This window comes from Juglans regia, chromosome 4, assembly GCF_001411555.2.
Source record: "Juglans regia cultivar Chandler chromosome 4, Walnut 2.0, whole genome shotgun sequence".
Taxonomy (NCBI): domain Eukaryota; kingdom Viridiplantae; phylum Streptophyta; class Magnoliopsida; order Fagales; family Juglandaceae; genus Juglans; species Juglans regia.
In genome coordinates, this window is record NC_049904.1 from 18,497,011 (window position 1) to 18,510,032 (window position 13,022).

Here is a 13,022-nt window from a genome sequence, read left to right on the forward strand (position 1 = left end):
AAAAATATTTTTTTAGACCCAAATTATAATATAATTAAAATTTATAAATATAAAATGAATTTAAACTCATTAGAGTTAGATTTTGGATTGTCTTGGCCTCTTAGACCAACCTTTATATACGAGGTCAAGACAATACAATAGTCATCCTTAAGCAATGTGGGACTTAGTAGTAAGTCCCACATTGCTTAAGGATGACTATTGTATTGTCTTGACCTCGTATATAAAGGTTGGCCTAGGAGGCCAAGACAATCCAATGATTTAATACAATTTTAAATCTTTAATAAATTGTATATATCTATATATAATATATTTATATATATATAAAAATAAATAAAAAATTATATATGTGAAGCGGGGGTGGGGCGGGGCCCCGTTGGGGTCATCCCGCCCCTCGACCTCGCTAGGCCCTTTCCATGCGGGGGCGGGGTAGCGGGGGCGGGGCCCCGTTGCCCACTCTTTGCAGAAAGCACCAGTAAAGCAAGATAAATCGGGAAGCTACACCGCATTAATGATAGTACTACCCGGGTCATACGCCACATTAATTGCATCGTCGTAGAGGCACGTCACATTTAAGAGACTGACAAGCGAAACAATGGTAAAGACGTGGGCTCCACAGGGACATATACGATCTATTCCCTCCGACCCCCAGTATAAATAACAATCCCAAGGTATGAGGAAAGGCTACACTCTCTATCATTATTTACAAACTTCCAAGAATTCACTTGGGCACGTCTGCCCCCACGCCTTTTGTTATCTCCACGAATAACATTAAAGTCTTCGAGGCCTAACCACGCTGTGTCCTGCGGAATGTCCTACTATAAGAGTTGCCATAACTCTCTGCGTTCCTGATAGCTACATTTCGCGTAAAAAATAGAGATATAGATCCATTGATTCTCGAATGGCAAAGAAATCGTCACATGTTGGGCACTAGCATTCAGAACTGCAACTTGTACTTCATCCTCGTAGAGCTTCTTAATCATTTCCCACTCTTATCTATCTCCTTTCTTGGCTGCATTTCACTATTCGATGGGTATCCTTGAATTTTTCCATGTGTGTCCCGGCCTCCCTTTCTGGATCCGATAGAGAACAAACATGAGAACCTTGATCCTCCTCCCTTAAACCAACGTTGTCCCTCCCATCCATCTTAGGCAGCATATCACGTTCAACAGCTTCCAGAGCACACTCCTCACCTGGTAAATCTGCTACCTCACTCGAAAACCCACCTAAAAGGAGTTGGCATGAATCTGGCACCGTGGTAACCTCCTCTATCAACATTGTATCCGACCAAAGACCTTTATGCACCATTCCCTTTTCCCCAACCTCCACCTCTCCCTCCTCTGCGTCATCCCTATTTCCAAAAACTGTTTCCAACACACGTGAGTCCGAGTCTACACTCCTTCCCACTTGAGGCTCCTGCACCACAATGGTGTTATTTCCATTTCCCTATGTTTCAGTGTTGCTCTGCCCCTACATTTGTGTTTCTACGTTTCGGTTGCCATCTTCCTCCTGAGTTTTTGGTACCCAACTTTTCGTCTGCTTCTCCCCTTCTTTCTTTTTCCTCTCCACATCCTTTTTTCCTCCATCTCTCCAATGACAGGTTTTAACGTTGTGTATTTGGACATTACATCTGCAGCAATATGCTGGGAGGGTCTCATACTCAATCTCCACATACAAACTGGATGGCTTATAGGGGATTCCAATCCAGATTCCTTGAAGAGGTTCCTTAGCTACATACATTTCCACACACACCTGGGCCCCATCAGTTTGAGTCGCACACTTTGTGGTATTATCTCGGCGCAAGTATCTTCCGACAGGGGCAATAATGTTCTTCAAGAAGGACTCATGGTAGAGATTCGGTGGCAAGTTCAGTAGGACTACCCAAATTGGAACCAACGACAGCTCCCTATCCTCATTAAATTCTAGGTGCCAATGAAATCCCTGATTAGGCACTCCATCTATTTCGGTAGCTTCCCTGGACAATGCTTTCAAAAAATCAGTCTCATTTGATAAACAGATGAAAACATTCCGAGGTTTGCGCATTGAAGAGACCATTGGTTGCGACCCCAATCCCCAACGACTCCGAATGAATGAACGAATAGCGACCAACGTAGGTCGTTGCCTCATGAACTTCAAGACCATGGAAAACTTGAATGGTTCTGCAGAGTGCTCAATCTCCTCTTTTGAAAAAATAATGCAAACTTCTCCATCAATGACCTTTGGAGGGGAGACTGCGCAACCATGTCTGCAAAGGTTCGCAGTCACCCAGCCGTCGCCTGTGGGCCTAATTGGCCCCAGGCGGCCATGAAAAGGCATATCGTGACGCAAGATGTTAAAAACCTAGCAAAGCTCAAAAGGGTAATATCGAAACTCTAAATCTCCAGTTTTTTGACTTAGTTGGTATATGATATCCTGTTTGCATCCATGAGTCTGCTATGTACATATGGGCTTCTCGTAAAGTAGGTTGGTGTCGCCTGAACCTTCTAAAAATCATTGCTTCTCGATTGATTGTGTTATGTCTCCCAATGTTTACAAAGACACTTTTGTGTTTTTCTAGATTCCTACGATCAATCAAGAGACTGGGATTGCAGGCTTTGAGGTAGGTGAAACTCTTATGGCATTCCGATCAAACATAGTCTTGATTCCAACTCAAAAAGGGAAGGGAAAGGTGACGCCTAATTTCCAAACTTCCAACTGTATTATTCCGTCCCACATGATTCACAAATAGCATGTTAAATGATTCTGCAGGTCTACTTTGGTTTGATATAGTCTGGAAGGACTCTCTAACTGTAGGCACTCTCTAACTATAGCTAAAGGGAAAGAAAAGGTTATTGAAGTGGGAAATCCCATTTATATTCTCAGACAGGTTTCCTCTGCTAATGAAGCAACAGGTTGAACTCTTTAAATTATCTTATTGAAATACCAATATTATAACAAAATAAAAGAGGCTAGACCTTTTGTTCCATTTGTAACCCTATTTTAAACGTAGAAAATGATTTGCCTACAATATTTTCAAAATTAGTTCATAACTCTATATGAAATTAAAGACAACTTTATATTTTAATAAAGTGACATGCTTGCACTGGTTAAATGTAAAATAATTTATAAAATAATTCTAGAAGTATCATTACTCTTTCTTTACACGTACTAAATTGTGGTTTATAGGGTTGATAACTCAAAATGGTATGAGCATTATTATAAATATTAAAGGGTGAAAACAAGCATGTGTTTGAAGCAAACTCTCTTGTAATTAATTAAAGGAAGCATACTTACTTGTAATTAATTAATGAAGCATGCTCAGGCCATAGCAAGTCAACAAAAGACCATATGCACAGAAGATGACATGTAGAGAAGAGAATTTCTTGGACAAATTTAGAGCTGAGATTACAGAAGAGTGAGTTGGAAAGAATGGCTTATATATTCAGGAAATTATGGCAGAGGAAAAATAAATAGATTAGGGACTCTGCAGGGGATGTTATTGGTGCTTTGTGCATGCCATCTCTTGCAGTTAAAGATGTTATGGCAGAGGCAAATGCACTTTTGAGAGCTATAGTTTTCTGTGAAGAAATTGGAATTGAAGAAGCTATTCTTGAGGGGGATGCCATGAAGGTAGCCAAGGAAGTTAAGGAAAGGGAGGAGACTTGTGCATAGTATGGACAACTGATTGAAAACATCAAAGTAAAGTTCAGAAATGATCAGAAATGGCAACTTTAGTACACTCCTAGGGAGGGTAATGTGGTAGCTCACAAGAGGTAGTATCTTCAATGTGAGGAAGAGGTAGTATGGATAGAAGATTGTCCAGATTGGATTAAACCATGTATCCAACTAAAGCAACAATGTAATCCTTTGAGTATTGAATGATAAATGGAAGTTGTTTTGGCTTTCATACAAAAAAAAAAAAAAAAACAAAGATCAACTTGTTTAAATATAGTTTAGATCGATTTGGTCATAAATATATGCGATGTGCTAGAATAACTAAATTAATTAATGAAAAATATTGTATGTATCTTTTTTTTTTTTTTAATGTTTTTATATCATTATGAACCTAAGTTAGCTATCTTAAGCCATTATAACATAAATAGAACTTTGAATTTATGTTTCTAGGCATTTAATATTTTTGATTTTTTTTTGTTTTGAATCTTCTAGAGTTTTCTCTATTTTTTTTACATATCTTTCTTTTTTGAATTTATTTTTTATTAGCTTTATGTTTTTGTGAGTTTTCAAGATTTTTTGGCCCTCCCCCGAGGTGGCCATTCTTTTATTATTTTTCAATATTCTCAATGTTTAGTATTTTTTAATTAATTTTTTATAAAACTAATTTTTTTTACATATTTAAAGATGTTTGATTTATTTTTTGTTAATGGTGATGCCTGATGGAAAGAAAAATTAGGCATTATTTGGATCGTGAAAATGTTTCGTCTCATCTCAAATCATTATTACAATTTTTCTAAATTTGTACATAAAATATAATAAATAATTTAACTTTTTCAAATTTCAAAATAGTAATAAAATTAAAAAAATAATATTCTAATAATATTTTATTTAACTTTCAACTTATTAGATTTGTTGGGTTTGTGATTTCGGTGATTTTGCTTGTGATTTGGTGTATCAATGATTTTTGCTTCCAAATTTTGCTTATCGTGATTTTTAGGCCGTTTTGCTTATTGTGATTTTTTTGTGATTTTGCTTGTTTTGATTTGGGTGATTTTTGGGTGGTTGTGGCTTCAACTATGCTCCAATTAAGTCTACTATGGTCGAAGCCAAAGTTCGGATTTTAACTCTAACAAAGTCAAAGTTAAAGTCAAAGTCAAAATTAGGATTTTTGCTTCTAGATTTTGCTTATTGTGATTTTTAGGCCGTTTTGCTTGTTGTGATTCTTTGGCGATTTTGCTTGTTTTGATTTGGGTGATTTTTGGGTAGTTGTGGCTTCAACTCTGCTCCAATTGAGTCTACTATGGTCGGATTTGAACTCTAACAAAATCGAAGTCAAAGTCAAAATTAGGGTTTTTCGACTCCGGTTTGACGTATAGCTTGATAATATAACATCTAACAAAGTTTGGGCATTTTGTTCCATTTGTAACCCTATTTTATATGTAGAAAATCATTTATCTACAACATTTTTACAATTATTTTATAATTCTATATGAAATTAAAGTTAATTTTATATTTTAAGAGTAATGCTAGATACAGTCATGTGTTATATAAGTATTGCGTATTCCTTTTGAAAAATAATGAGGTATATAATTAAAAAAAAAATTCTTATTTACTCAATTTCTTTAAATGGAGTGTGCGTTTATACAATATAATTACAAATATCATTTCTTATATTTTAATGAAGTGATATGTTTGTATTGATTAAATGTAAAATAATTATAAATGTATTATTACTCATTATGCATACTAGATCGTGGTTTAGAGTAGGGGTGTAAACCGGTCGGTCCAAACCAGAGAAACCAACCGGACCGACCGGTCCGGTCCGGATCGGACCGGACCGACCAAATACATGGTCGGTTTCGATCCAATAAATAGGAGAATTTCAGTCTTCGGTCCGGTCCCAGGGTGGAGATTTCTCGGACCGGACCGACTGAATAAAAAAAAATAAATAAAAAAAATATATTATATATATATTATTTATATAATAATTGTACAATTAATAATATAAAATTTTAAATATGTTATTAATACTTGTTAATATTTTATAAATTAACAATATTTTATATATATCTTCATCTAACTTATCACTATTAACAATATAAAATTTTAAATATGTTATTAACACTTGTTAATATTCTATGAATTAACTAATATATAATATCAATTAGTTAATTATATAGTAATTATATAAATTAATAATGTAATTTTCATTTAATTTATTATCTTTTACCATATAAAATATTTTTTTATTGAGTTTGTTACATAATTCACATTAATAAATCACTTAATTTAATTTACTATTTTAAATAAATTTTTTTTATTAATTGATTTAAAAAAAAAAGGCCGGACCGAATGGACCGACTGGACCGATAACTACCGGTCCGGTCCGGACCCTATGGGGTGTTCGATCCGGTCCGGTCCGGTGATGGATCGAATATGACCGACCGGTTTACACCCCTAGTTTTGAGGGTTGATAATTCAAAATTGCATCAACATTATCATAAATATTAAACGTTGAAAACACGCATTTTAAAGTAAACTCTCTTGTAATTACTTTTTAATATTCTCAATTTTTAGTATTTTTTAATTAAATTTTTATATAATTCATTTTTTTCTTTACATTTTTAGTGATTTTTTAATTACTTTTTTATAAAATTCATATTTTTTTTTACCTAGTTTGATTTTTTAAAGATGTTTTATTTTTACCTAACCGTGCTTGCTTAGGTCATTGAGGCGATAGCGAGAGCGGCAGCGGCTAGCCTTGTCTTCTTGTTCTCCAATTGTTGGGTTATCACTTGAAGAGCAATGGAGATGGACGACATGGGTCTTGTGGAATTGTTTGGTTACGACAAGCTGGAAAGAGAATTACTCCTCAGCCAAAATAATTTGTCTTCAACTTCGCCGGAATATTGCGCGATAAATGATTTACGTGATGAGATGACACCAGAGGAAGAGTACTCCTACAGCGAACAAGTTTTGAAGAGTGACTTGAGTCTGACTATATTTGATCCGATCTTCTATTATCATTGTCAACGCCTACTCCAGCTTTACTTTTTTGTTTAATTCCTCCATCTTTTCGTGTCATTTGTTGGTTTAGGGCTTTGATGTTTCTGACATCCCTGGCGTCAATTGTTTCCACCAAATTCTACCATGCAACATAGACTACAACTATGATAAGTATAAACGGTATTCGCAGCTCGCAATAGACGAATACAATCGTCGGTTCAAGGTTTTTTTTTGTTTTCTCTGTTATGATTGTTATTTATAAAAATTATTATCACCATCATCTTTTTAAACAGAAAATTGTGCAAATTCGTGATGGCTTTGGTTGGCGTGTAGGATGAGTTGGAGTTTGTTAAGGTCTTGAAGGCAATGGGTCAGGCTTCGAGGGGAATCATGTATTATATAACCTTCGTGGCCAAGGAGCTTGGCGATGGAGGTGAGATTAAGACGTATCAAGCCGTGGTATTAGATGGGCTAGAATCTGAGACAGCGGAATCCTTTAGGCTAAAGCCCCCCGAGGATGAGCGAGGTAAAGCAAATTGATTCCATTGATTCTTGATAGCTTTGAGCCACTGTTATGGCGTTGTCGTTTTCGTATTTCTAATTAATTCGTTGGTAGATAGATGAATCAGTTAATTAACTTGTACATATATTTAGCTGACCTTCGATGAGACTATAACAAATATCCCATCTAATTGGACTAGGCTACTGGATCCTCTTATGCCGTCATAAATTTTAGAGCCATGATTGGTTATGATCTCTGAGGAGATTCATATACTATATAAGAGTGGTAGCTCAACGGAGCTATTCATTTTTTCATGTTTTCAGATAACCAGAGACTCGTTAGGATGAAATTGATACTCATGCGCAATCTCCATGATATTGAAGTGATGGGTAAGAAAGATTCTTATCTGACAAAGTGACAGCAATAAAAAATGAGGTTGTTCACATTGTCAAGGAGATTACACTCGTGGATGAGATGAGCTGGATGTGTAGGAAGAGCACGGCTTCACAGTGCCATGGCCAGAGCACTTTGGTCTCAATTTTCAAATGTCTTGGGATAGTTTGGGTTATGCCCGTGGGAAGGGTGGAGCTTATGGCATGCTGGAAGGGAAAATAGTAATCTTTGTCGCCTAGGTGTGTGGTGAATGATTCCATTATGCTTTAGTCTCTCTAAGTTTGGACAGTGGCATATGATAACCTTAGCTTACTGCTTGTAGATTTGCCACCTGTGTACATGGGCCGCACCTTTAATAAAATATCTATTACCCATTTAAAAAAATCAAAGACATGGTATTGCTTCCACTCTGAAATATACTCTATATCCCTCCCTAATCCTCCACTGCCACTGTACTAATCCATAGCTACCTTCTCATTCTATTAGATATTTATCCACCAACTCTTCATTTGAGCTTCTTGTCCTGTAATCCTCTTGTTCTCATTCCACAAACTATTGATCTTTTCTAGCCATTATCTCTAGCCTATTTCTGTCAGTTATTCAGAAACTTTTGGTTATGGAAATGAGATGGAGCCTGTCCTGGAAGTCAATAGAGTAACATTTTCTAATCTTAACCGGAGATTTTGTTGGGCATTAACCTTTGATTGCTATTACAAAGTGTTGGGCTTTAAACTTTTGGATTAATATATATTAGAAAGTCTCCGGTGCATATAAAATAGGAGATTGGTTACCGGAACTTTAATTTTTTGTTTGGCATTGTTCTGTTGTTGTGTCGACTTCAAGACATTTTTTTTTATACAAGTAAACAAATTTTATTGATCAATGAATGGGCATAGTCCAGTACAATACTCAAGAAGAAAATAACCGTTTGCCCTAACTAAGAAGGCGCAATAAAGACAAGAAAATCATGTAAGTCCATGCCGTTGAAGTCAACAGCAATGGCCCAAGTACATAGAGTTCTATAAAATAAAGCTTTAAGCTCCCCCAACTTTGTAATTTAAGAGAAGCTATACAGATTTTTGGTGTTGAGTTTGATTGTGATAAGTAATATTTAGTGTTGATTTTTATTTCTTTTGTTTTTGATATATTAGTGTTGATTTTTATTTATTCTTTATCTTTTTATTATTTCATGTAGATTCTGGCAGTCATGAGAGACAGTGGTTTTGGAAAAATCACCTTTGCAATGGTTAGTATTTTTATCTTATATCACGGAAGCACGATTTGTTTACTCAAATGCTAGTAATGATTTTCAGCAATTGACTATTGCTTCTTATGCTGTTGGTGCAATGATATGCAATACTGAAAGCCTTTGTTGATAATTTATGTTGGGTTAAATTTTAAAGATACACTAGATTACTGTCCTACTATCCTTTGTTGCTCAAACCAGTGCTGGGTGTCAATTTTATTCTCAACTCTTTCTTTCCCATCTTCTGGAGATTGGCATCCATTATTTTGTACCGTTTGTGTCTATCTTTTTCTATCTATATTTCATTTTTTGCCTAGTTGTACTCAGATTATAAATGGGGAGAGAAGATCGGATGTGATGGACGAAGGTGATAAATTGGTGCTTTATGTGTGGGAGGAATGGGGAAACAATGACTCATTTGATACCACTTGTCGGGAGGTTGTGTGGCCCAGTGCCAATAAAATAAACATAAATATTATTAGAATAGTTGGAAAATGTTAGTCTCATGCCTACTGATTTAGCAACGTCAATAGATTTTTGTTTTGGTAATTCTATATGCATGGTTTTATGCAGACCACTGACCTTTCTTGGTTTCCTTCAGATGAAACATGTTGTATTTGAAGATCTTTCAGAGGTGAAATGCGTATGGAGTTTAACAATGCTGTTGGAATTCGAAAACATGAATTATACAAGTAAAATGGCAAGAAGGTGCTTCTAGTGTTTATTTAGACAATCTAAAGTTGGCCAGTTACTTATTTAATTTTGTTTTCAAAACTCCTTTTCTTCAATCCTCCATTGGTACCTTGGTTAAGTGAGATTATGCAGCGTGCTTTTGTCAATGTGAATTGGGCGGGTTTTTTTATTTTATTTTCCTTGTGTGGGAGAGGGAAATTCACAAAAAAAACATAAAACATTTTATTTTTGATAAGGTTACAAAAAAAAAAAAAAAGAAGCATAAAACATAATTGGCAACGATGAGTTTTTTGTGCCTTCTCTCTCTCATTCATGCATATGGTTTTATTTTTGCTTCTGGAAACTTTCGTCATGTTATTTTTTTTGGGTAATGCATATTACTTGATCCAGTTTGTAATAATTTATGCATTTAATTTAATTAATAAAAAATTGAGAGATAGTGCCACTTCTCTATTAGTGAAGTTGCAAAATAACTTGCCATATGTTAAAATTGTGCAATCTGGAATTTCACTAAGTCGATAATAGTCCGTGGACAAATTGTCAGATAGGTTTATGGTAGAGCTATTTGACAATGTAACCGTTTATCACCTTCATGATGCATTCAATCTATAGCTTTTTATTTTTTTATTTTTGTCTCAAGAATTTTCATTCATAGAAAAGGAAAGTAGTTAAAAGTAATTTAAAGAGTATTAAAACCCAAGGGAAGGGGGATCTTTGCCACTATGAAAGCTAAGGAGGCAAGGAGGAATTTTGATGAGGGGATGTTTCCAAACAAATTGTTGGAATATGCCCATTGCGCAAAAGTGTGCGCACATCAATTTTGTGATCGATGTAATTTCACAGCTAGCCAATCATGAAGGTCTTTGAGCAAAAATCTGGTATCTCTTGCAATGTATTCAACTTCCCGCATTAGAAGAATGAGGGTTGTTAATGCCAAACTAAATCTCCTTCTATGATGTCTCTTGAATCCTCTGTGGTGAGCTTCTTTGACTCCTTTCTTTGACTCCAATGAAGGCTGCCATAGCTTCTCCATAGTTAGGATCAATGGTGCTAGAGAATTTAGTAACCACAAAAACGATCTTCCCTAGCCAAGACCTACACATAGCTGCTAATGTACTCACATTCCCTCTTATTGCAACATCAAAGGATATAAAGTAGGCGTCTTTTGTTGTAGGTGGTTTCTAGGTTTGCAACATGTTATCAACTTTCCATGGTGATCTTGATATATGTCAATGGTCATTTTTGTAAACTGCTCAATATTTAAGGAACTACAATTGTGTATCTTTTGGTTTTGATTAAACCAAATGTTGTCCATGGCAATCACAACAAAGAGTTGGAAATGATGAGCATTAGACTTAGAAAGATTGTGGTTGGCACTAGGATAGCGAATTGTTTTGACCCAATTCTTAATACCTAGAGGATTAAAAGTTGAAATATCCAGCGGTCAAGGGGACTGCCTCCAAAGAATTCTAGTAAAGGGACAATTGAGAAAAAGGTAGGTGGTATCCTCTTCTTGATGGCAAATAGGGTATAATTGTTTGTCCTCAGGGAGATGAAGGTAATTACCAAGAGATTGTCTAGTGGGAAGGATGTCATTAAGCACTTTCCAAAGAAAGAGCTAAGTCGATCTTGGATTTTGAGAGACCAGAGCATTTTTCAGAATTGGCTAGTGGGGAGGTCATTGAGCTCAAAATGGTTACAAACAATGGCTGTGTAAGCTGACTTGACAGAAAAATTACTAGAAGAATGGTGGGCCCAACGAGGAATGTCACTCAGATTTTGATAGTTGTAATCAGAGAGATGGATGTTTTCTATAGCTTACATAGAGGACTGAGAAAAGAGAGTTTGGAGGAGGAGGGAATTCCATCTCCTGGGTTCCTTCAGAACAAGCTTCGAGACCTTGAGAAGGGGGTCATCCTAGTGTCCATGGATCTAGGGGAAGGGAATCTGGTAGGTAAATTAGGTATCCAAGAATCAGACCAAGCCTTAGTGCTGACCCTATTGTTGATCTGAAAGCACAAGCTAGAAATGATGCAGCCTTTTTGCTTGACAAGACTTTTCCAGAATTTGGAGTCAGTCGTTTTAGCTTGAATAGAGTTCCAACTACTATTCCTCAAGTACTTATGGGTGATCATATCTTTCCAAATGCTGGTCTCATTACAAATTAAATCTTAAGGGCACTTACTCATCAAAGCCTTGTTGAAGTTGGCAGCAAGCCTGATACCAAGACCACCAATAGATTTACAGATGGACTTCGAAGCGATGGGAGTGTAGTTATGAATATTATCAGGGTGAAAACCCTACCAAAACCTCATGAGACTTATTAATCTTCCTAGCCATATGCTTGGACAGTAAGGTAGTGGACATGGTGTAAGCAGGAATGACACTAGTTACAGATTTAATGAGGATGGTTCTCCCTGCTTGGGAGAGCAACTTTGATTTCCACCCAGAAAGCTTACTCTAAATCTTATCCAAAATCTCATTGCAGTGATGTCTTTGAGGAGAACCAAAGTTAAGAGGTAAGCCTAGGTACTTAATTCTCGAAGGAGTTGGGCTAAAATTAAGAATGTCCTGGATATCTCTAATGGCATTGATACTAGTGTTTTTGCTGAACTGAATAGAAGATTTGGAAGCACTAACCCTCTAACCAGACCAAGCAGTATAGGTCTCAAGACAATCTAAGAAAGCTTTGGCTATGTTAACATTAGCACTACCAAAAAGGATGAGATCATCAGCAAAGAGGAGATGGGATAAAGTAGGTCTAGATATGCTAATCATAATACCAGTAATGTTGTTAACATGCTCCTCCCTAAGAATAAGTCTGGTTAGAACTTCACTGCCTAAAATAAAAAGGAATGGGGAGAGAGTGTCTCCTTGTCTAATACCTCTACAGGGGAGGTTATAGCCTTAAGGCTCACCATTGATAACAATGGAATAAGAAGTTGTACTAATTCACTCCTTTATCCAGTTGATTCAAGTAGGGTTTAAACCAAGACTCTTAAAAATGGTTAAGAGAAATTTTTACTCAATAAAGTCAAATGTTTTTTCCATGTCAATCTTAATAGCCATATGACTTCTGCCATTTTTTGTCCTAAGGACATGGGAAATTTCTTGAGTCAAAATGGTATTTTCCTTAATGATCTTCCCAAACATAAAAACAGTTTGGTAAGGGGAGATAATTTTCCTCATGACAACCTTAAGTCTGTTGGTGAGGATTTTCTGAAATGGTGAACTGTGCTAGGAGAAGGAATCTTAGGCATGAGAACTATGTTAGCATGATTCATCTCCTTAAGCATATGACTAGAGGTGAAGAAGTTCCTCACAGCTTTATTCAAATCCTCTTTGACAATATTACAATAGGTCTTGTAAAAAAACCAGTAAAACCATCAGGTCCCAGGGATTTGGAAGAGAGGATTTGTTTAATGGTGGAGAGGATCTATTCATCAGAAGGAATTCTACTTAGCGTAAGGTTATCCTCCTCACTAATTTTATTAGGAAATAGATTAGAGAGGTCATCAGGGCAATCTGGGT

The 13,022-nt window shown here is 36.1% G+C and overlaps 1 protein-coding gene across 1 annotated transcript; it reads left to right on the top strand.

Annotated features, from left to right (window-relative positions):
• The first annotated feature begins 6,456 nt into the window (after positions 1 to 6,456).
• Positions 6,457 to 9,960, top strand: LOC118343654. Its single transcript, XM_018959205.2, has 5 exons — positions 6,457 to 6,639; positions 6,749 to 6,880; positions 6,991 to 7,183; positions 8,748 to 8,798; positions 9,400 to 9,960. The coding sequence occupies exons 1-5, from the start codon at positions 6,457 to 6,459 to the stop codon at positions 9,417 to 9,419; spliced, it is 579 nt and encodes a 192-aa protein (XP_018814750.2). The 3' UTR covers positions 9,420 to 9,960.
• The last annotated feature ends 3,062 nt before the right edge of the window (positions 9,961 to 13,022 follow it).